Genomic DNA, 24747 nt, shown 5'->3' with positions numbered 1-24747 from the left:
TAAAATATGCATGCCCCACACACACACACACACGCACGCACGCACATACACACACACACACACACACACACTAAATCAGACAAGACCTATCACGTCTTCTCTCAGTGAGAGCAGACACTGTTGATTCACGCCTGTGTCCCACCACAGCTATGCACTGTCTGACCAGAGCCTCGGAGCGAGGGTGTGCAGTCTCACACATGGCCATGGATGCATGCAGACATTACACAAACACAGTCAGACACATATACATACAGGTACGTTCAGAAGCCAGTCTCACGCTTTCCCCTGCTCTGCGGTTTGCTCTTTAATCCACTCATCAGTCACAACACACTAAAGAGCAAGAAAAACACACACTTTCTCTTGTTCTTTCCTTCCCTCAGTTGAACTACAATTTGAGACTAGAACTGTTGATTACTTCATCCATCCGCTGCAAAGTGAGAGAGAGTGTTTACTCACTGGGGATAGAAGTTGCACCTGTCAGACGGACCTTTAAAGCCCCTTTGTAAACCACTTGCGCTGAATGGCTCGGTTTTCTCCCGACAAATCCTCCAACCATGTGGCCTGAGTGTGTCAGACACACTCCAGCCTGTCAACAAACATCAAAACCAGGCTTTAGCTTCACTTGAAGGTTCACGAAGACCTGACATCATCATTAATCAAATAGTGCTCAGGCGTTCATCCATTGACACCCATGCCTGGATTAAACTGTCATGATGTGTCAGGCAAAAGTTTGTTGTCAGGCCCCCACTGCCCCCTCATCCCCTCGCCTTATGGATGTTCTCTTTCACTTCCATTAACTACAGTCTACACAGCAGACTATACATGGCAGCTTCACCAATAGACATCATTAGAAAAAAAAATCACTCATTTGTAGAAATAATACTACATGTCCGTTGCTTTTCTGTGAATTCATTTTTGGTTATTGTACTATAAGTAATATGTGAACATAATTAGGGTCTTAAAGGTCTACTTTTAGTCTTCCACAAAGTTGGTAAATTAAAGTACCTATAGTCGATGTAAATGTCTCAATGAGAAAGGGTTTTTGGTTCAATCTCAAAGCTCTAATAAGCAGATTTCACACAGATTTTCAGACCTTTTCCAAAACATTTTGTGAGGGGCTTCATGTTAGAATGCAAACGCAACGTTTACAACATGTGATGTTTGCAAAACTGGAAGGAAAAAAAAATCACGGAATGAATAGAAGTGTCAAACTCGTAGTCGACACAAACAACAGGGTCAACTCTGAGATTCAAGAGCTTTTGGTGATAAGGGTTGAGGCTGGTGTCAATGCACTGCAAACAAAAACATGATTTCCACAGAAATTTTGCTTGCTCTATCACGGCTTCACCCCTCACCTGAATACTCCAGACATTTTCCTGTTGTTGTGAATGCATTTGACCCAGACAATCTCCTGCTGTGTTCTTCCTATATGAGAGGCAAAGAGTTCATGTCTGAAAACTATAGTATTCGTGTCTTAAGCAGCGGGCGGTCTTTGTCAAAACGCTCCTACAACCCTCCTACACTGCACAACTACACACAGCCTCTAACTGATGAATGTGGTGAGGAAACTTTTGTAACCAAAGAGGCAAATGTTTGATGAGATTGAAAACAGAGCTAAAAGAGACTGAATGTTTACATTCTTTAGATGAACACATATCTCGACGCAAAATCAATTATCAGTTTACAATCTGTTATCGTTGCCCCCCAAGAAAAACAAGCAAACAAACAGCAGGTGTTTTTTTGTTTTTTTTAAAATGAGAGTTCAAAATGCAACAGCAGAGGTCAAGATATACTTCAGTGTTTTAAAACGTTTTAACTTTCATCCATCTTGTTTTTTTTAAGTAAACATATAAGAAGGAGCTGGGGTTGAGCCTGGCCAAGGACACTGCATACTGTGCTTTATAATCCAGTTTACTCTTAATGGGACAGTAATTTACAATATGAAAATCATGCTGTATTGAAGACGATTGAAGCAAGACATTGAGACCATAAACTCTGTAAAAATTGTTTACTGATGGTGCAGATCAGATAATAAATGCAGAGACTTTTAAAGAAACCGACTTATTTTAAAACCAGTGGAGTCGCCTTCTGCTGGTCATTCAAGAGAATACAGGCACTTATAGGTATCACTGTGTCCATTTTTATATCCAGATCTCACTGATAAGTGCCTAGAAGTGTCCGGCTCATTCTGATTAGTCGAGACATTTCTAGGCATTTTGCTATAATGTAAAGTGCCTAGAAGTGTCCCACGTATTTTACTTCCCTAAAACCAAGAGTGGTACATTTCTAGGCATTTTGCCTTAATGATACGTGCCTAGAAGTGTCCGGCTCATTCCAATTGGTCGGGACATTTCTAGGCATTTTTCCTATAATTTTAAGTGCCTACAAGTGTCCCACTTATTGTCCATCCATTACCACAAGTGTGGGACAATTCAAGGCATTTTGCTTCAATGATAAGTGCCTAGAATCGTCCAAGTATTGCAGATCCCTAACCACAAGAGTGGGACATTTGTAGGCATTTTGCCTCAATGATAAGGGCCTAAAAGTGTCCGGCTCATTCTGATTGGTCAGGACATTTCTAGCCATTTTGCTCCTATGGTAAGTGCCTACCTGGTATCCTGGGTACTTGAAGGAATATTTCACCGAAGAATGAAAATTCACTCACTATCTACTCACCACTATGCTGATAAAGGGGTGACTAAAGTGTTTTAGTCCACAAAACACTTTAGGAGTATCAGGGGAGGATATATGGGGCCTTTAAGGATAGAAACACAGTGTAAATGACAATGTTATGAGTCGAATATGAATGACACTTCTGAGCTGTGAATTCTGTAGATGTAAATTCTGTTAAAAATGTTACGTCTGAAGACGGGGTCCCATTTACTTCAATTGTTTAGGATTTGGCTGCAACACTGTTTACCCCTTAGACTGCAAATGTGTTTCGTGAACTCAGACACTTCACCCACCCCTCCATTGGCATAGTGGTGAGTCCATAATAAGTGAATTTAAATGTTTGGGTGAACTATCCCTTTAATGTGGAATTATGCAGCTTTATGGGACTAAATAACATCATCAGGTTTATTCTCTTAGAACAGCTCCATCTAGACTAGAGCCTCTGAAGCTCAGCATTTCCCTGATGGGTCCACTGAACCTCATGTGTTGAGTGCCCCTTTAAAACCAGTGTGTACAAAGTGTGACAAAGTTTCCCCTTACAAGACTTAGTCACGATACTATGTCATGATCACAGGATCTGTCTGGGTTGACTTTAAACATTTAGTTTAGTTAACATTCAAACATTTTCAAAAGATCATTTTTTAAATAAATTTCACAATATGGATCATCAGCAGCAGTGGATAACCCCCACCCCCCCCCGAAAAAAACATAAGAATACGTATATCCAGTTGACGAATAGCAATTGGGTTGGGTTGTAGTGACGCGAATTCCCGTAAATTCCCAATGAAAGTTGCAGTTGATTGTATTACCAAAATAACAAATGACAAGTTGTGAACCTGGGACTTTTGGCCTCGTTCACACCTTTGACCTCTGCACTCTCACGCACCAGAACCCAAATGATAATCGACACCTCCAAAAGTGCAGCCACACGTGTGTAGCCACCCACAGTCAGACAGACAGATAAGGAAACACATAACCGGTGTCTCACCACAAACACACACACAGACAAAACCGACACACCCCACCATTCACCGTCCTGGCCTTGTTTACTCATGACCATCACCGCACTTCAGCAGTCAACCCCATCATTCCCCACATTCCTGTGTCCTAGCTCTATTTTATGTGCTTTCCAGAAAGACTCGTGAGTCTTTTTTACAAAGACAGGAATTATATAGGCTTTCCAAAAAAAGCTGACTAATCCAATTAAAGTAAATGATGGTGTGACTGACAGTTGAGTGTATTTTTTTGCTTTATGCATTCGATGGGTGAAATCTAATCCTTCTGGATGGTTGCACTGTGGCCCTCCAAACAATTTGACTGAAATGGAAACAATGAAAGCTGGGACTTGCAGGTGTTTACCTCCTTTACAACCTTTATCTGTGCAACACTGCCATCTGTAGACCATCAACAGTTTCTCTGATCACTCTATAAACTTGCTTGATTTTTTTGTTGTCCTCCCTAGTCTGACACAACAAGCCCAAACAAAGGATGCACTTATGATCTGTTTGACCCAGAAAGGCAGAGAGTGTCTGGCCAAAAGATAATTGTCTGTTTTTACTTTATTTCCTCCCACAGACCACAAATATGTGGGCCAGGTGAACCTAGTGAACTCCAAACTGCCAATTAAGTGTGGGTTTGCTTGTGCTACGTCTTTGCCCTGTAAAAGACCAGTGACCTGTCGGACCTGCTGAGACAGACTCAGCATGGCCCTGTGATGGTGCGCTGCAATATGCAGCTATAGATACCATATGGAGGACTTCACAACACATCTCTCTGGGACCTTCTGATTAATACAATCCATATAAGGACCAAAAATGATGTGAGCTACAAAAAGTAAACAATGATCATATCAATAAATCTCCACTTTATTGTACCAAATAACAATGTGAGTTAAATAGTGCTTCAGTTGCACTTGAACAACTGTTCAATCCATTCTTTTTGCAGCTAAATGCTTTAGGCCTACAAACTTATTATTTACCTGTTAAGTTCAGCAGACTTAAATGAAATAGACCAATTTATTTATGACCTTTTATTTGTAAGATGAACATCTGCCACCTTAGGAGAAACCCTGGATCTGCAGGCTGACAACCATGGTCCACTCATTTTGATTTTCTAGAATAAACTGTTTTTTATCTGTGGTGATATGTTTTTATTTGTGTATTTATCCATGTCGTTATCTATTTATTCATCTATGTATTTATGTATTTATAGGTGTAAGACATCAAACTGTATAAAACATCTGAAACAAAAACTTCTATAAACTACGATCAGAGTTCCTTATTAATTTGTTTAAAAAAGTAATAGAAAATATTAATAATGGTCGACACCATAATAATAACAAAAACGAATGTCACCTCAAGAAACAGTTTAGTTCAATTTGAACACACTGGTCCGGATATTGATAAAATAAATATGCGCTATAATTTTCCATGGGGGCTGTTATGCGAGTCGCAACGCGCTTACGTCATACGCCTGCGCCACGTCCACCCTCTGACATTCAATGACAGTTTTGCACTTTTCGTAACGTTTCTCTGATAAGTGCGGTTCACGCAGAACGTGTCTGCCATGCAGAGAGCCGTGCGCACAGCTTCACTCGACTGGTCTCGTCTGGTCGGCCCAGCGCTGACTCGGCAGTGTTCAAAATGCAGAGGTAAGGATAAGCGGTGCGGTTAGCTGCCCAAGCTAACGTGCTAACATGCTAAAAACACCCGTGTGTCCGCTGTCTGTCTGCTGCGGGCACGTATCACTGTTAGCTAGCTACAGGTCAAGACTCCCAGTGTAGCATTAGCTTTGTGGACACTACGCTACTGTTCCATGACAACACAACATGTTTGTAAGCAAACGGTTTAAGGCCAGTGACTCAATAATGTAGTTTACATTCTTTGAAATATTTTGGAGAAACTCTCTCCCTGAGGGGCCGAAGTTTTCCTCTGTAGCCGCAGAGAAGCTAACATTAGCATCATGTTTTTCTCACTGTGGTGTAACAGCGCCCCTGCTGGTGAGCGCGCGTCCCTACAGCGTGATCCCGCCCCCGCGAGACGCCGAGGAGAGGGACATGCTGCACCGCGTCCTGCGCGTGGACCATGCGGGCGAATACGGTGCCAACCGCATCTACGCGGGCCAGATGGCGGTGCTGGGTCGGTCCAGGACCGGACCTCTCATCCAGGTCTGATCGCAGTGGGACACGTAGCTTGGAAGTAGGGCAGGGAGTAGGTCTGACACTGTGCTGTGTGACTAGTGAATCACATGTTAAACCTGGACTCAGCTACACACTAAACAACACAACCAGCAAGGGTGGGTTTGAATGCCCTCAACTCAAGACATTCTAATGGATAACAACAAAAGAAGCAGTGATATTGTAAAGTTCAAACTTCTCCAGATGGTCCTCTGGAATAGAATAAATAAAGTAGTTTTTTTAGGGTGCACCTTCTAAATATTTAGATCTGATATTAGATTTTAGCGTGGGATGAAACTCGGTTGGATTTTCATACAAAACAATACTGCTTATGGGCATTCACACCCACATTCTTTGGTCCGGAGCTTCAAACATTTCAGTAAAGTCCAAACAAAACAGGCTGAAATTTTGTCTAAGCAAAACAGGTGGTCTCGGTCTGGATCAAACAGAGCCATGGTTGCATTTTGTTTGCCGTGTGAAAAAATATATTTTTTGAGTCAGTCAATAGAAGAAGAAGACGAAGAAGAAGAAGTGAAATCCTCTAAAAGGATCGTGTTCATTTGGCTGGTGTTAATACCACAGTGATAATACAGTGGCAACAAAATTTGTGTTCATTTATATTCTCAATTCAAATTGAAACACTACTTTTTTGTATTCTCTTTATTTTGAGACTTTAAGGTGTGAAAACACTGTAAGTAAACTCAGCTCAAACATGTAGAAACTGCACCTTGCTCATTTGCTGTTTGGTGACACAAGTAAAACCTGTTCATGTTTGTTTTCCTTCAGGAAATGTGGGATCAAGAAAAGAAACACCTTGCGAAGTTCGATGAAATTCTGGCTGAGAACAGAGTTCGACCCACAGCACTGTTACCCCTCTGGAATGTCGCTGGGTTTGTGTTAGGTTGGTACAGCCCCAATTCAAAGATAAACTTACTCTGAAGAGCACTACTTCATAAAAGATTTTGTCACAGGCTTAAATCATGATATACCTCAGGTTCAAGATGAGACTTCTGTAAGAGAGACAGATATTTTAAAAAGTTGATGTAATAACCAACAAGTATATAAAAACATTATCATTTAGGTAGCTGAGTCTGAACCTTATTTCCCTAGTAAACCTGAAGCAGTTTTTATGTAACGATTTGTTGCTTCAATGTGCACATCTCTTCTTTTTGAATTCTCCACTAGGTGCCTCCACTGCACTGCTGGGAAAAGAGGGGGCCATGGCGTGCACTGTGGCGGTGGAGGAGAGCATCGCCGAGCACTACAACAGCCAGATAAGAGCTTTGATGGAAGAGGACCCAGAGAGATACACTGAACTTTTAAAAGTGAGTCAACCTCTCACTACTGAATACTTCCTCCTAAGAACAGTTTGCATTAACACCAATCTCACACATCTCTGCTACAGTTTAAGGGGAGTGAACAGCAGTAAGTGAGGGTGTTTACAATGAGATGTACATGAATTATTGAATGAGTTACACCTGGACCTCATTCCCTGTGAATCCTTCAAGTCTGAGGGCAAATTGATTCCAGCATGAAAGTGGTGCACTCCACCACTACTGGAGGAAACTATTGTATAATGTGATTATCACAGAAAGTAAGATGGATACTAAGAAATGGAAAAAGCTCAGGAGTGTTTCGACGGCACTTACGTTCTAAACACTTACTGTTGAGAACAGCTCCACCTCATCTTCGGTCCAAGAAAATGATTCCCTCATCTTACTTCTCATTCTTGTTGTTTCTTATTGTAGTATCTCTGTAACTAAGCAACCAACTGCAGAGTAGAGAATCTGCTTCCTGAGGGCACAGGGACGAATGGGGATATTTCCTGATATAGAGCAAAATCACGTGGATGGGGATCGTTTTAGTTTTATAACTCAGTTTTAAACGGACATAGCCTGAGATTGAGTCTGTGATCGCTGTTGCAGGTCGCAGTTTGTCTTTTTTAGTTTGAACCCACTCCACATACCAGAACAGTGTATATAATTTGTTCACATCGCATAATGTTACTAATTCAAGGAAAAATAGATTTGTCATTTAGTCATTGGTTAATCGGACTGCCTCTCTGGATATTTTCCAGATGTGTCTAACTTGCATCCAGCAGAGACACAGCTGCGGTTTGATCTGAGTCAGATCACTTTCTTAATGAATGTCCTGGGGTATGTTTTAATAGGTCATAAAGGAATTCAGAGACGACGAGTTGGAGCATCACGATACAGGACTAGAGCATGATGCTGAATCGGTGAGTATCCTCCACAATCTGGTTAATAATGTTTGTGTTGCCTTGCGCGATGGTTCAAATGGCATTCAGTCAATATGACTTTGTTTTATTTAGTATCAAGGAAGTAAAGAAAATGAACTGTCAATCAGTCTTCACAAATACTTTGGTTTCACATAAAACTGATCAAAACACACCTAATGGTATTAAACTCTGTTAAAATAATAAAATGCTAATACAATTAAACCAATGATCAATCATGAAAGTACTCTACTCTTTGCAGATTTTACTGAATGTCATGTCACTTATCTATTTATTTTGTTTTTTATTTCAGCTACCTGGATTCTGGCTACTAAAAAATGCAATACAGCTCGGCTGCAAAGCTGCAATATATGTTTCACAACGGGTCTAATTGTTTTCAAAGGCTTGTTTTGATATCTTCACTCAGTTTTTTGTAAACGGGTTCTTTTCCAATTTTGGTCGTTGTACTTTTGCCAGATCAAAAGTATTGTATACAAACATTCATAGCTTTGCACACATGAATCTAAATATTATTGCTTTGTACAGAATATAATTCATGGACTGTTTGAGTTGGTGAGATGACCCTTCTTGAATTAAATGGCAGATCTCAACGCTGTTTGAGAGTGTAACTGTTTTATTGATAAAATGATAAAAAAATTGGTTCAACATTGACATTAGAATATATACTCCCGTTACCGGTGAATCTGCACCTAAAGATCTCATGCTCGCCTTTGACCAGAAGATAAATACTTGTATGATAAGAACATATTGATACTTGCACAGCCATGCCATCATACCCTTCAACAAACTCCAGTTTCACATGTAGTAGTTCATATATCAAGCTGAGCAATGACTTGTCATCATGGCCACCTGCTAAGCTTCCTCACACAGCTGTTCTGGGTACATTATGTCACTGAGAAAGAAGGACTGACAAGAGGCTTGTCCAGGAGCCCCTAATCTATTAGGCCTTTCAGCAGGTCGAGCAAATGGTTCATACCCCTCCAAGTTGGTATCAGTTTGTCCTCAGTGTACAATGATACTGACCTGGCCCTTTTTACCTGTGAATTGGCCTTTTCAAGCACTGGGGACATGGCACTGTAGTGATTAATTGTCAGTGGCAGGAGCTGATGGGGCTTAAATGAAATCCTTTGATGGTAATTTGTCTCTTGGATCTAGCAGCAAGATGTGAGGGTTGCATGTGGCTTAGATTTTGACACAATGTCGCTTTTTATATAAACTTCTATTATCAGCCAAAGCTTCATAAAGAACCATTGAAATTAGAGGGAACTATAACAACATCATATCTGATGCTCAGATGCCAAAAAGTATCCCTTTCCAGCTTCTCGTTTCTGTGGATTAGTTGCTTTTCCTCTTCATTGTGGGATAATAAAATAATGATAATAAAGTAAATTTCTTAAGGTTTGGACTATGGTTATTTGCACAATAATGTGAAGATGTCAGCTCAAGCTTTAGAAGAATTTGTCACTGTTTTCCCATTTCCTGCCATCAACCTTTTAACCGATTGAACTTGAAAACAGTAACTATTAAGTGGCCTCTCATGCCCTTTGTATTTGTTAGTTGTTTCTCCACTCATTTATTCAGCTTTTCCATCAAAATTGTCACCCATTCATACATCAGTGTGTGGACTGGCAGTGTCTAGGTTCACAGGAAGTGTGATCTATTTAGCCCAGCATGAGCTCAGAGGAGTTATTTTAGCTGGGGTGGGTTTGCATATCAGACCTGACCTCAGGGGTCAATGTGCCGTATGGCCTCCATTCCTTAAAAATAGGTTTCTCTTGACTGTCCATCAGTCCAAGTAAGAGTTTAAGTTAAGAACCCCCCCCCCCGCCCCGTAATGTTTATTTTGATGCTGGACGTTATGAGACAATTTTTTTTGTTTTACTTGAAGCTTCCGCCTGTGATCAGAGGATACACTTATTGCATTTCTTCATGCAAATAGATTGGTACTCAGTAGATGCATACCTCCGCCATGGCAGTCTCTTTATGAAACCTAATTTAAATTGACTAGATCCTCATATTTATTTGGATCTGTATCAAATTGCACACACTCATAAAATCAGTCCGCTACACATTAGTGATTGTTTTTCATCAGGATCTGTGAATTATACTCATGTTTCATGGTAATCCGTCGTTTTTGCGCAATCTTTCTTACAAACCAAACACAAATGGACAGGGGTGAAAACATAACCTCCTCGATGGAGATACTGAAATGATGATCACCTAATCAGAAATAGTCAGTTCAACTCTATGAGGGCTGCCTCAGGGTGGTGGCCGCCCCTTTCCTTGACCTCATGTACATGGCATGTACTAAGAAATTCTTATATTTACAATATATTAGTTCTTATAAATATTCTCATTCATCTTACTCGTACTAAATTAACAAGAAGCCGTAGTGGCGTTTTTGTTATGTGACAAGGACAACAAAGGTATAATGTGACAGCTTTGCCAATCTAAAGTAGAGCACCATTCATTATCTCAGCTCCTGATTAAAAGTGCCGACAGTTTTATACTAACATGCAACTGTTTTTAAATAAAGCAACAGATGCACAGCACCATCTGCAGCACCTTTTTGGGTGACAAAATTACACGGGTAAATAAACCTGACTTCAAGTCACAGAGCCATTATTAATAACCGTAAATAACCTTCGGCTCCACATTTTAATTTGCTGCCTTGAATAAATCTGTGTGTACTGCATTTCTAGTACATCAGACAGTTTGATTCTGCATCCATCCACGGCCATCAGGAGTTCATGTAAATTGTTTAGGTTCTTTTCTCAGAATCACGTCCAAAGGAATCTGCTGAAACGCTGACTGAGATATTGGCAACAAGAATGTGAAGAGGGCAATAAAACTTAACTAAACTAGGACTGTCTTGCTAGCCGTGAATAATCGTGGTTGTAAATTTTGAGCAGCACGAATAATACAAATCCTTATAAGTCATAAAAGCTTTCGGATGCAGATTGTATTGCCTGTTGGCTTGAATATATGGAAACTGTCAGTCATCAGGTCTGTGTTGGATTTATAGTAAGACATAGGTAGCCTAAGCTCCATGTGTAGCATTTAGGAACCAGATGGGAATGAGTGGATATTGTTTTGAATCTGCAGCTTGGAATATGATAGCATTTGACGTCTCATAACTTTTACAATGTTTTCTTTCAGATTATGTAAATGCACTCGCATATAAGGATTTCAATCTCACTTCAGTCCCTTTTTGGATTGGCTCTGGATTATACAGAATGATCCTTTAAACAACCATCCCCCTTTCCTCTGATGATACATAAGCGTGCCTTCTGGGAAGCCAGATGTGAGCTGTAAGACAAACTATCGTCTTGAGTATAGTTTTGGACAAATGCACAATCCTTACAAGAATTGTATCCTTCCAGGAAAAACACACAGTGGATGAATGAAATAGCTTGCTTCCAAAATCACTGAAGGCCCGTTGTCAAATTCTTGTCTTTTTTTGTCATTCTTCACTGTCATTCTTGGCTCATATGCGTTGTCCTTTATGACAAAATACAAGACCACAGTCAACAAAATCATTTAACTTTAGCGTCAAAATTTAAAATGTATTCAACAGTGGGCATATGCACTGGAAAGCACATTACATTCTTGTTTGATTATCACTATAAAAGTATAAAGGGCAACCTGGTGAACTGTAATGGCTGATGAATACTACATAACTTCAATGGCCACAGTTTGACTCCTGACCTTTGCAGCATGTCGTAGGCTCCCTCTCTTTCTCTCCCTCGCCTGATGTCTCTTGTTTGATTCTACATTGGATGTGAAATAGATGAAAAGTGGCTGCGCTCAGCCAGGAAATTGTCTGGCATTCAACCCCCTGCAAAATCCCCAATGTGTTATTTTTTTTGCATGTTATATTTTTGCACAGTCAACAGAATATAACATAAGCTAATATCTTTAGATGCACTTCCACCCATGTTTATTCTATGTGCTAAGCTAACCTGCTGCTGATTGTAGCTTCATATTTGCCTGTATACCTGCATCCACTTTTTCTTTCGTACTGCCAGGAAAATCATTCCTTTATCTCCAATATGCTGCTAAGTCTATCAGCCATGTGAGAAAACAAAAATCTTTGTATCCGGGCCCAGCATGGCTTAGCATGGATTCAACCTGATCTCTGGCAACATGATGATGTTATGTTTTGTGCGATGAGCTCAGCCCAGTCGACTGCATGGGGTGATAAAGCTAACACAGATGCTAACTGTCATGTCACCATCAATTGTATGCGCGAATTGTGCATGCTTATTAAAGTATGCATCCTGACCCTTTAACAAGGGGGTTCCCAGAAGTGAGGGGCCTTTAGCTTATCCAGGTCAACTACTCAACCCAACAGCAGTGTGGCCCGCCACACTTACACAGGCAGTTCTATGAATAGTAAACAGTTAACATTTTTACTTTCTGTGGTATGTCTATACATATACATATACATACATACAGTACATACTGTAGGTGATGTCACCGTGTGATTTCGATTGCCTTCTTACCTCACTAACAGAGTGACCAAGTTGCTTGAAACTCAAATGGACTTTGGTCTCACATTAATGAATCAGACATTTAGCTAAGGAGTAAAAACATATTCACTTGTTGTGCTATATATGATTCACATGCACCTGCAATCAAATCCTCTGCCCGACCCAGGGGTGTGTGGCCTGAAAGAGCTGTGACCACGTGTCCACAAGTCTATACAGTGTGAAGTGACAACACATGATGCAAAGAGCTGACATCACTTCGGCTGGAATCTGTGATTTACAGCTTGTCACATAGTGCCATCTACCAACCCGCTGTGAAGAAAGAAAAAACAACACACCAAGGTCAGTCTTCTTGGAGGAGGGTTCATCAGTATGGAATATCCAACACTGTTTCTGACAAGCTGTGTCTGACGCACTGTGTGATATGATGTTTATCATATCACCAAAGTTCCATTTCAATCAACACAACCGCATGAGTGGTATAGGGAGGCTGATCATGATTTTGATATTGAACAGATGATGAATATGCAATCTTTTTTAAATCTGTTTCAATATGTAAAATAGACACTCACAATGGACTTTTATACTCCTTTCCCATTGACAGTACAGTTATTTGTCTGTTGTCTCCCCCCTTGCTGCATCGTGTTTAACATCATGAATTGACTGACAACAAAGACAGAGTCTACTGCAGAGTAATTTGACCCAGGAGTGAACGCAGATTGTATCAATTCTCTTTGCAAACAAGAGCCAGATGTTAGTGGGAGTTACAGGGTTTTTTGACCGGTGAAAAAGGTGCTATATAGAAATAGCCAAAGTATTTATTACATCACACACAACGTCCGCCATTTTAGTTGCCTATTCTTGTGTTAGCGTGGAGCATAGCTATTAACATCACCATGAATAGTTAGCAGCTACTCCATTTTTAACGTTTTATCGTTAATCTTGAACAGACCTATAAGCATGAGTTAGCGAGCATGATATGGGCGAAATCTTACAGATACTTCAATTCTGATGTATAATAGATTCTATATTTGCCAAAAATATATTAATATTGTAAATTCGTTGATGTGCTCAGCTGCATCTATTGCATCTATTGCCCTTCTGTCCATGGGAGAGGGATCCTTCACATGTGGCTCTCTCTGAGGTTTCTACTTTTTTCCCCTGTTAATAGGTTTGTTTGGTAGTTTCTTTCTCAAACTTGTTGAGGGTTAAGGACAGAGGATGACGCAGCTTGTTAAGCCCTATGTGACTTCTTGTGTTTTTTGAATATATGTTATAAAAATATAATGAGTTTGATTGATTGAAAATCATCGCAACCCTAACAAAATTCCTGGTTATGTTATCAGTGTCCTTTTTTGGTGCCTGTTTGTCAGGGAAGTTTGTATAGAGGTTCATGGTCTCCATAGGATGAATTCCAAAGACATTGGTATTCCCTTTTCATTTAGCGCCACCATCAAGTTAATGTTTTAATTTGTCCAGCACTTTATTTTAGCCCGATACCTTTAAACACGCTCAACAAAGATGGTGAACATTGTAAACATCATACCTGCTTAACATTGGTATGTTAGCATGGTGACATTAGTGTTCGGCTCAAGGCAAAGCCTCACAGAGCTGCTGGCTTTGCTGTCCTGTTGTCACTTCAGACACGTGAGTCTTTTAAGTCTATGGTCCTCACAGACCATAGCTATGTAACTGGTTGGCAATCTGAGTTCTTTTCAGGCCATGCAATAGATTTTTTACAAAGATCCTACACGGTGACGTGTGTGCATCTCTTATCAGACGGGACTTACCCAGGTCTCACTGTATGTGAAGGACCTATTGATGTAGATGAGCATGGCGTGACCTCTTCACTGGTATACATCACTTCTCTGACAGGCCTGGTGGGTTATCCAGAATGACTCCAAGGCCACGTTGCTGCTCCACTGTGTCATGAGCCCAAAAGACACTTTGAACTGTTCACTCAAGCACAGTATGTCCCCCCTCCCCTCCCTCTTTAAAACAGGTGGTGCACTTCGGAAGGAGAACAAGGCCTATAGAATCCATGTGAATCAAATATTTTATCATTTATTTCCACATCAGTTACAGTAAAATTATCACTTAAAATTTAGTGCTAAGCTGCTAATTATAATTAAAAAAAAAAAAAAATGTATTGCAAACAAAACAATATGACAGGTGCAACACCTGATATTTGGTTCATTTGTACTAATTTGTTAAAACAAACTTTTGTGATCTGATGCTTTTATGTCAATAAGTGAAATGAAATATTTGGCTGTTGCGGTTTGCAACACTTATATTCAAGAATGAATATATTTTACTAAGATGAAGATGCATGTGGCACAACAGTAATGTGGACAGAACACAGTTGGTTGTGACGGGAGCTGCAGCCACTCGTACCATTCAAAACATTATCACTTGTCACCCATCCTTATCTATGGCTGTTTGATCACTCCTCGGAGGCTCTCCTGAATCCAACACCTTGAATCCCCTGCCATCCCTCCATTCATCACTTTGATGCATCCATAGTTTGCAAAAGGTTTCCAAGCATGACCTCTTAACACCCGGTTGAGGGGGTAGTTTTGCCCACCCCACCTGCTCTCCTCCTGCAGTGGATCAGCACTTTACACCGATCCTGCTAAGACCCGTCTGTCGTCCACATGGATTGAATGAGCGCTCTGGCAGTTTTGCCCTGACCAGGTCTCATATCTCTCACCTGAGGCCCGTTTTTTGTGGCTAGTCCAAATGCCACTCTTATCACCTATTAATCATGGGCCTCTTTCCCCAGCTATGCCCTTCAATGCTGGTGACAACATAGATTCAGAGTGATGCTGTTGCAGATTGTCACATTACACGCAACACAGTAAAAAGAGCTGCAGGGCATGAGCGTGGATGGACCATAACTTTATTTAAAGGTTTTTCTGTTTTACACATACATTAAAGTAGGAGTTTGTTGACTGGACTACTCTGTGGTTTCAATCTGTTGTTCATGTGGAGTTATTATGTGTGGGTCACAACCTTTCTGCACTGTGGTGAGGACATAAGAATCCAGCATATGACTGCTGGCCCGTTGTTCTTTGAAGCTCACGGCCGGTGCCCTCAGATATTGAGGCTGGTGATGACACACATGCTCAGCAGACAAAGTGCTCAGACCACCCGGGCTTCAGGTGTCCTGACCTTGGGGGTTGGCTGTGAGATATAACAACACAAGGGAGAGAAAGAATGCCTCCTATGCCGCACAAGGGGTCAAGCTGTTGCCCCTGTCAGGGTGAAGTTCAACATGCCTCCTGAGCCTCATATGGGTGTAAAATGTTTGTTTTACAAATTTAAAGAGAAAAATTTAATAGACTCCAGACACTTTGTGCCTGAATGCGTCTGTAGATGCTGGTGGGGACAAAGTTTGTCCCAGTGTAGGCTCTGGGAGTTGAATCACTGGAAGTGCAGAGAACAAATTCACTTTCATCCATTGATCTGAAGCCTGCTCTGAAAAACGTATCATTCTGTCCAATCCCATATCAAAGAAAACAAAATAGCAGTGATGCCATCTGTCTGTTCGTGACATTCTGGCGAAACCGTGATAGATTTACAGCAACTTCTTTCGTTTTTCAGCTATTTGAGGTATCTGTTAAACAGATTGTTGCATTGATTTCTGGGAAGACAGATGGTGGTGTGCATGCCTCAAGACAAGTGGAGGAATGAAAAATTGTTCAGCTCGGTAGATCAAATTCAGTATAGTGATGTCCTTAGGGTACATTTTTATTGCACGTAGGTGCATACGATCTCAAACACATATTTTTGAGTAGCTTTGTTTTCTTTCTGGCCATAGTTGAAAGTAGCTAAAATTGCATGAAATGCTTGAAAAATGGACAAAAATACCATTTCCACCTGCCAACGCAACGAGACAAACCTTGATAAATCTGTCTGCCTTATTTAAGTCTTCAAATGGTTATGTGATTTTTGCAGACAAAATACTGTATGATTTTGCTAAAGAATATTAACCATCCTCAACACACCCAGAATAAATACAGCTATTTTGCAACCCCTGTTTATATTTCTTTATATTCCTTTACCCAAGTAGTGCATGCTACTTATGTGATGTCTTTCTGCTGCTGTAACATTGCAAATTTCCCCATTGCGGGACTAATAAAGGACTTCCTAATCTTAATTTTACGGTCAACCTTTGACCTAATAATAATGTTTTATTTGCGCTTTAAAATTGAAACTGTTGCACAGCCCTTCATGTTTTTTATATGTCCAGAGTGAATCTGCTGTTGACAGTGTGTCTAGTCTTCTGGAGGTGAATTGAAGCTATATTGTCTTTGTTATAATGTAATTATTATTTTCTCTGTGCCGAAGTCATCCTCAGACCTCCTGCCACCCTGCAGTCCTTTTAGTCCCAGCAGCCCGCTAAAGCCCTGTGCAGCCTCTGGCCTCCCGAGTGATCATTATTGTTGACACGTCGGGATGGTGTGCATTTCATCGATGAGAATTTTACAGCCCTGGGGCTCGTGATCTTTCAGGGAACAGCGCTACGTCACCCTACAAACATCCCAGGGGGGACAGTCACAGATCAGTTTCAAATACTCTGCATCTTTCTTCACCAAAGGCAAACTAACCTAACCTGCCATCCAGGAGTCTGCAGAGACAACCTGTAAGAGAAAGCAACTGTAGGTAAATACACTTTATACACTGCATGAAACCTTTCAATCTAAATTATATATCTATTATCTATCTGAACCACTTAATTATTGACCTGTGGCAACTAACAATTTGAAAGTTATCTCTAGTGATGAACCTACGGCTGGAATGATAAATCGGATCAAAGAATATCAGAGTGGAGGTTGCATCACATTGTATCTGCTGCTTTAACAATCCTGCTATAAAGTATTTGTATAAGTGACATATTAAAGAGTCAGTGACAAATATAAAATATTATTATCTTCATAAAGCTGTAATGCAAAAATATTTCAAATCTTTGATTTGTTCAAATGTTACAGTCTGCAGGCAAATAGCCTTTTTTGCTTTTTAACTACCTGACGGACTTTGACTTCTCATTGTGGAATAATGATAATTTTTACATGACATGAAAGGATTATATCGAATAATAATTTGTATGTTGCTTTTAAGAAACTTAAAACAAAACAAAAGCCATCTACTTGTGGTTGTTTTTCCATACATTAACACAACATATGACACCATGACACCATGAGTGTCCAGTTGTTGACCATGCAGGAACCTTGTGGTACTATTCATTCCTGTGTCGGAAAGTGATTGAGGTGTGTACTCCAATGACCTCTGGGTCAAATAGCACACAAAGGGGCTGGGCACTTATGACAACCATGTAGATGTTTAAATCAAAAATACTGGTGATCAGAGGTGTAGGGTGGGAGGGAGACGAGCAGTGGGGATTGGGGGGAAGGAGAGCTCGTTCTTGAGCCATGGTCAGATGGGAAAGTGCTGGGTGGTGGGTGTGTGCAGTGACTTGAAATATGTTGAAGAGATGCGTGTGTTATCTTTTCTCCTCACCACTGGCCGTCCAGTACCTCCCCTCGCGGTGTGTCGTCAGCAGTTTTATCTCAGCCCCTGGCAGGAGCTGCAGGAGAAAACAGGAGGAAATCTGATCCATATGGTGGCACTATAAAGCTCACCACTGATTTGCAGGCTTCATCAAAACTGGTCAAGTCTTCATCACTTCATATGACTGGCATCCTCCTCTCACACCAGGTCACTGCGTTCTGAACTCCTCACTCCTTCCTCAGCAGCACCAGTTATCTACCTGACCTCAGAGGTGCCTCGGCAACAATCTTTAAGGCTGATTCTTCTTTAAGAGGTAACTTTATTTTAAGGTCAAAAAGTGATGGACTTTATTTGGATAACCAGTTTTAGTTGATGAGATTAAAAGATAAAGAATATTTTGTTTCTAACAGTCATTTTTTTGCATGTGCATGTGAAGCAAGATTGTTAGCAGGTAATAATGAATGTATGTATTTTTTCTTGTGTTGCCAAAGAAATGAAGATTTTGGGCCAGATTGCCTTCTTGCTTCTGCTGGGGGGAATCTGGTGTCAGAACAACCGTAATGCTAAAGCTAGTGGCAAGTCCACCAAGAGGTCTGGTGGGAATCAAGGAGGTGATGTTGGCCAGTCACCCCCTGTCGTTGAACTGACTCCTGGAAGCACTGGAGCCACTGAAAGTACAAGAGGCACAGGAGGTACTGGAGTAACTGGAGTTACTGGAGGCACAAGAAGCACTGGAGGCAGTGGAGAGACTGGAGGTACTGGGGGTACTGGAGTTGCTGGAGGCACAAGAAGCACTGGAGGCAGTGGAGGGACTGGAGGTAATGGAGTTGCTGGAAGCACAAGAAGCACTGGAGGCAGTGGAGGGACTGGAGGTACTGGAGGTGCTGGAAGCACAAGAAGCACTGGAGGCAGTGGAGGGACTGGAGGTACTGGAGGTGCTGGAAGCACAAGAAGCACTGGAGGCAGTGGAGGGACTGGAGGTACTGGAGGTGCTGGAAGCACAAGAAGCACTGGAGGCATGCCTGAAGCCGGACGAGAGAGCGCTGCGGGAGCTCGAGCAGCTGGACAGCAGACAAATGATATGAGGCTGCATTTCCTCAAGAACACCAAAGTCACATGTAATGACGGAACAGCAGCTGGGTGAGATGGGTCTCATATTTTCTCTCACTTGTTTCCCTGACACTCTTGATTGTATTTTGTTGCCATCTGATTCATGTGCTGATTTCAGTAGCTACACAGAGCATCATGGTGTCATGGATGATTTATCTCGACCATCTCCTCATTCCTGATTATTTCTGGTTCTACAGGTTTTACCTAAAGGAGTTCAGAGGAAGCCGCCGATGGCTGTTATTTCTGGAAGGTGAGTATTTAAGAAACCAACTGGTTAATTTTGGTCCCAAAAGGTCAGCTTGTTTTGGCGCAATGCCCCCATTGGAATTTTGAGGGGGATGTCATCTTGGCATGTCATCTTTTATTTTTCTCCTTTTTTGGATGTCATCTGTCACTTTGATAGACTTAGGTTAGTGTAAACCTTTTTGGATTGTTCTCCTGATTGACTTCTATGGGATTTCCAAAAAGCCACAAACATTTTACCTGGCTGACAGGATATGATTTAGAAATTACGCCTGTATTACAGACTGTGAGTGAAAGTATGGTACAGCCTTGTTAACAGATCAGGCTACAAGTTCATTGCTTTCCCTCTCCATTCCTCACAGGCCTCTATGATTGGCTAACAAGGGTCTCCCCTGCTGTGCCGGATGTGACAGTCTAATATTAGTCTCTATTATTTTTAGGTGGCTGGTGCTGTCACAGCAGAGAGAGCTGTGATTCCAGGTACCAAAATATCCCACGACTAATGAGCTCATCAGGGTGGCCCCAAACAAAAAGAGGTAGGTCAAGCGGCCATGTTTTAAAAAGCACGTCCTACATGTTTCCATAGTGTTGCTTTCTTCACATAATCTGTAGTGAGACAAAGGGACATGTCTGACCTCTGATTGCTTGATTTACAGGAACTGGACTACTTTCTTCCCAAGCAGAGGAAAACTCTCACTGGCATAATGCAAACATTGTGTAAGTACTGTGTGTCTTATTATTGTGGCTACTCAGTGAAGACTGCAAATTGTTATGTCCAAAATTCTGTAATCATTCAAATATAATTGCATTGCTTACAAAAGCTGCAAGAAACGTCTGCCTGGTGTCTTCCTAATTTTTTGGGGCACCTGTGGAGACTGGAACAAAATCCCCCACAAAGCTCCACTGTGATGACTTTATCTGAGTGTCGTCTTTCATGTTGTTGATATATAAATGTTTATCAAACAATGTATCAGTCACTGCCCACAAATTCCAGTGTACCTTTACATTTGAATGGTTGCCGAGCTAAACATTCACTAGAGGGCAGAGCAGAGTCAACTGTTTCTGACAACAACAAACATGGCGACAGTGGTGGAGGTTGTTATAATGGACCTCTTTGCGACAACTAGCTGCTGCATGGTTCACAGTGAGACTTCTTGTTGTGTGAGAAGTAATGTGTAGTATTGCCAGACTCTTAGCAAAGACCCAGATTAACAATTCAGGCCTTTTATTTGCAAAAAAAGTCCATTTTAGAGGACATTTCTTGGACTGTTGCAGCTCAAATCAAATCCAATCAAGAAGAATATACTTTATTTTATATTCCATTTTTATGTAGATTCTTCTCGGGACAAAGTTCTAAAGCAGCTGCAGAACACTACATTTGACAACAAACAAAAAAAACAGTTCCTCCTCAGGATTACATTGTGGCTACTGCCTGTGTGTCGCGAAGGGCAGCTTCTGAACAGATTTAAAATAATTCTGAAAATACCATTAATTTACACACCAATATTTCTAAACGATTGAAAAAATAGCAGAATTCCCTTTAATGTTGAGCATAAAGTCAGACTATTTCACATTTTAAAGAAATAGCCTCTTACAAATGAAAAGATAATAAGCAGTAAAAGGCCTCCTCGCTCAATTCTATGGGCTCATCAGTTTTGGGCTACTTCAGCTTCACTTGTTCTGATGTGACCAGCAGCCAATAGCGGTTTATGCAGAAAAGTGATGGAAGAGGCTATGTGCTGTCAAAGTGGATTTTTTACAGAGGAGATAGTTATTTTGATGGCCTCAAGCTATGGTCTACCAGATGTGATTGTCTCCTTTATTGCAGATTCATCCCGTACTGTTCCAGTGATGTATGGAGTGGTACTGGGCCGACCCCAACCCCCCCGCCACGACCAAGGCAAGGAAGAGAGAAAGAAAAAGAGCAAAATGCAAACACAAGTAAGTTCCTTTAGATCCTTCAAGTCCACTGATCATAGGGTCAGTGGTTTTCCTAACTCCTCCAGCCACGCATGTGGATGTGAATATTAGTGATGCACTGTATGCATACCACGAGTGCTGAGTGAATAGGTATTGAAAATGCAGTACAACACTTAACCATTTTCAGTGAGGTTCCTCCCTTACAGATTTACGATATGATTGATTAAACTGTGTGTTGTGTTGCTCCCAAAATGTGATGTTGTTACTCTGTTGTTATCAGCTGAGTACACCTTCATGGGATCCCTGATCATCCGAGAGGTCATCAAAGACCTCATCCCCAAAGGAATCAAGCTGGCCAAGGTTGTAATGCTGTCTGGCACAAGGTGAGTTAGTTTTATTGTTCATGCTCTGACACTGACCATAGCTGTGGACATGAGCATGCATCCTCTGTCTCATCTGGACCATTTCCATGTCTAACAATAAACTAGTGAAGCCCTATTTTGGGTGCATCCTCTTGTCAACAATAAAGATGTTTGCCCCAACTGTGAACAGTGACATAATGTTTATTAAAGGGCCTTGCCCTGTAATGGTGAACATTCCTCCAAGGTTAGCAGCATGGTCGTTAGGACACCCCCAGGCCCTAAAACAAGATCCACTTACTGGATGCAAAGCTGCTCAATTTTCACTTCCCTGCTGTTGGCTGGCATGCCCTGTCATTTGACACCCCTAACATAAACATGTCTCTCAAAGCCAAACTATTTATTGATGTTTTTGGCTCCCCTGAAGTGCTGGCGGGACAGGTGTTTTGCTGAACATCGAGAGGGTGGCCAGTCAGCTGGAGCAGCTGGGTGCCGAGGCTCAGGTCCGAGGCCTGGTGGACTCTGGCTGGTTTTTAGAGAGTAAGCAGCAGAGATCCCCCAACTGTCCCGAGACTGTCTCCTGCTCACCTGAAGATGCCATCAAGATAGGACTCAGGTGAAGATGTGCATTCTTCTGGCAGGCAGTACAGATCTGGTGTTTAGGTTTAATAGTGTAAGCTTTTAAGCAGTGTGTGTGTTTTTTTCTTCAGGTTGTGGAATGGGGTTGTGCCTGACAGGTGTCGGCAGCTCTACAAGAGAGGAGAGGAGTGGCAGTGCTTCTTTGGACACAAACTCTACTCTACCTTGACCTGTGAGTGCTCGTTGGTACCTAAGTCTATCTTAGTGTTTGATTAACATGTAATATAATTGACTCGGCTGTTTTAGAAACGGTGCAAATTTCTACGACATGGTGAGTTTGAAATGCTCAGAAGCTGACAGGCAAAAGCACCTGGATAAACATTTCAAAAACGAAAATTTTCTAGTTGTGACAACAGTGAAAATCTTTATGTCCTCAACTTAATCACCTCAAATAATGATTTTACAACAAAACAACTTTGGCATCTCAAAATGCTAGTATCAAATAATAAACTATGGAGACAGCAACACAGGCTGAACCTGAAGAATTTGCTTGTTTTTCTGCAAAGTATCTTTTTTCTGTTTGGTGACATGGGGGCAGCGCAACAAGCCGTGAACACAAAAGTGACATATTACCGTTACAGATACAGAACATGATTGTAAGTCCAATAACCATTCTCCTTTTATCTCCTGTGGTCTCTACCAACTACTGAGGGAAATATCTTACTATTTATCTGCCAAATGCTCCACTCTATTCAGCAGATAAACTCGGCTGAATAAATAAGCTTTTAAATAGGCCTTTAAAACCTAAACAATTATCTAAAACAAGCTATAAAACATTGTAGAGAAGGGGGAACCGCAAAGTGATCAAGTGATAACTCTCCGCAAGTCCGTCACGACAAGCGATTACTCACAGCAACACATCGGAATAATTGTTATATCGATCAAAGCAGCTTTAATGTTGATCTCTTTTGCTCCCTGTAGCCCCTCTGTTTGTTGTGCAGTGGCTGTTCGATGAGGAGCAGCTGAGGGTCGAGAACATCTACATGGGAGGACAGAGTCTGTCTGAGCAGCAGTGGCAGTACATACAGAACCTGGGCAGAGAGCTCACGACCTCCTTAAGAGATGTCACGTGAGTTCCCAACAAATTCTATGGAAGAGCAAATTTAATGATAACACTAGATCCAATATGCCCGAGATGGTGAATGGACCTAAGCTTAGAAATGACCGTATATTTTGTATTTTTTTCAGGGCTGTATTTGCTCCATCTTGCCTCTCCCACACAGTGCTGACTAGAAGGTAAAAATGGATATGTGACTCATGTGGCGGTAATACACTCTTACACTTGCCACTCTTGTCTATTCCAGTAGCCATCTTTACCTACTGAGCTTATGCTGCTGTTTCTGCTCACTCGTTCATCACGCCACATTCTTCATGTCACCAAATGCTATTTCACACTTTCACTAACCCCCCGGTAGCACCCCGTGAACACACTTATTCTTTTCCTGCACACATGGACATTGATAGGTCAGGGCAGTCTTAGCTACGTTTACATAGTCAGACCAAATTATAATTGGTGCTTGTGCAGTGACTCTGCTGTGATGTAACCCTTGTTGCACCCAGACTATGAGACAAGAGTGTCTGAGCGAATAGCAGACCAAGACATGGCTGAAACATACTTTCCTGCCAGGTATTCTGCTAAACTCTGCTAGCCTCTCCCTCTTTATTTCTCGCCCCTGACATATCTGTCTTGTTGTTCCTCCAGCAACTGGATGACTTTCCAAATCCGAGGTACTTCTCTGCCGCGGGCCCTGCACTGTTGGGACAGGAGCCTGGAGGCAACGCGCAACAACAGGACTCCAGCCAAAGGTTGTCCTTTTCACCTGGTCGACACCTGCCAGTGGCCCCAGTGCAACCCCACTTGCCCGGCCTTGGTGGACCAGGCCACCCAGCAGGAGCTTACCCTGCTCCAGATGCTAGTAGCCTTGGGCCTTGACCTCCAGAGGCTGGGCTTGGATCCCCAGGGAGATGCAGATTCTCCTGCCACAATGGTCATTAACGGTGGCTAAGTGTATGAATGGAAAGCACCTCCAGAGAAAGCCTGACAAAGGCTTAACAGAGGGAATTTTTTGAAATTTAAATGTAACCATAGAAATAGTACAGAAATCGGGTTACTACGTCTTGTGCTGCTCAGCCTTCCATTATGCTCCACGTGTCTGTTAAATTGGTGGCTGGTGGGTATGTCACTGTGTCTGGGTGTGAGTGGTTTGGCTCTCCCTCTACTGGACACCAGAGGAAAGAGCATTAGACCGAAACTAAAGGTGTTTCACTTGTAGTGGTGGGAGAGCTTTAGATTTTAGCAGTTGGTTGGACATACTGTACCATCTACAGCTCACTGTCATCCTAATCACTCAACATGAAAATTCAACTTCA

General features: G+C 41.6%; 2 protein-coding genes across 2 annotated transcripts; both read left to right on the top strand.

Moving 5' to 3' along the window:
• The first annotated feature begins 5155 nt into the window (after positions 1-5155).
• coq7 (coenzyme Q7 homolog, ubiquinone (yeast)) lies at positions 5156-9504 on the top strand. The gene is made up of 6 exons (XM_061088169.1): positions 5156-5323; positions 5661-5839; positions 6635-6749; positions 7034-7173; positions 8019-8087; positions 8398-9504. The coding sequence occupies exons 1-6, from the start codon at positions 5239-5241 to the stop codon at positions 8473-8475; spliced, it is 666 nt and encodes a 221-aa protein (XP_060944152.1). The 5' UTR covers positions 5156-5238; the 3' UTR covers positions 8476-9504.
• A 9095-nt stretch (positions 9505-18599) lies between these two features.
• notum2 (notum pectinacetylesterase 2) lies at positions 18600-24383 on the top strand. The gene is made up of 12 exons (XM_061095072.1): positions 18600-18780; positions 19135-19246; positions 19414-19466; positions 19900-19995; positions 20116-20176; positions 21288-21400; positions 21660-21762; positions 22166-22354; positions 22449-22549; positions 23299-23446; positions 23566-23613; positions 24080-24383. Exons 1-12 carry the CDS (start codon positions 18600-18602, stop codon positions 24381-24383), a joined length of 1509 nt encoding a protein of 502 aa, XP_060951055.1.
• The last annotated feature ends 364 nt before the right edge of the window (positions 24384-24747 follow it).

This window comes from Limanda limanda, chromosome 2 (assembly GCF_963576545.1).
Source record: "Limanda limanda chromosome 2, fLimLim1.1, whole genome shotgun sequence".
Classification (NCBI taxonomy): Eukaryota; Metazoa; Chordata; class Actinopteri; order Pleuronectiformes; family Pleuronectidae; genus Limanda; species Limanda limanda.
Note: the sequence above shows the minus strand (reverse complement) of the source record. Positions and strands in the feature narration are given on the sequence as shown.

What these genes read in the sequence shown, in the direction of transcription:
- coq7 (XM_061088169.1), top strand. Translation starts at nt 5,239, where the DNA reads ATGCAGAGAGCCGTGCGCACAGCTTCACTCGACTGGTCTCGTCTGGTC. An exon ending in GCAGTGTTCAAAATGCAGAG is followed by an intron (nt 5,324 to 5,660) that starts GTAAGGATAAGC and finishes GTGGTGTAACAG; the next exon opens with CGCCCCTGCTGGTGAGCGCG. An exon ending in GGACCGGACCTCTCATCCAG is followed by an intron (nt 5,840 to 6,634) that starts GTCTGATCGCAG and finishes GTTTTCCTTCAG; the next exon opens with GAAATGTGGGATCAAGAAAA.
- notum2 (XM_061095072.1), top strand. Translation starts at nt 18,600, where the DNA reads ATGAAGATTTTGGGCCAGATTGCCTTCTTGCTTCTGCTGGGGGGAATC. An exon ending in GCCATCAAGATAGGACTCAG is followed by an intron (nt 22,355 to 22,448) that starts GTGAAGATGTGC and finishes TTTTTTCTTCAG; the next exon opens with GTTGTGGAATGGGGTTGTGC. An exon ending in ACCTCCTTAAGAGATGTCAC is followed by an intron (nt 23,447 to 23,565) that starts GTGAGTTCCCAA and finishes TATTTTTTTCAG; the next exon opens with GGCTGTATTTGCTCCATCTT.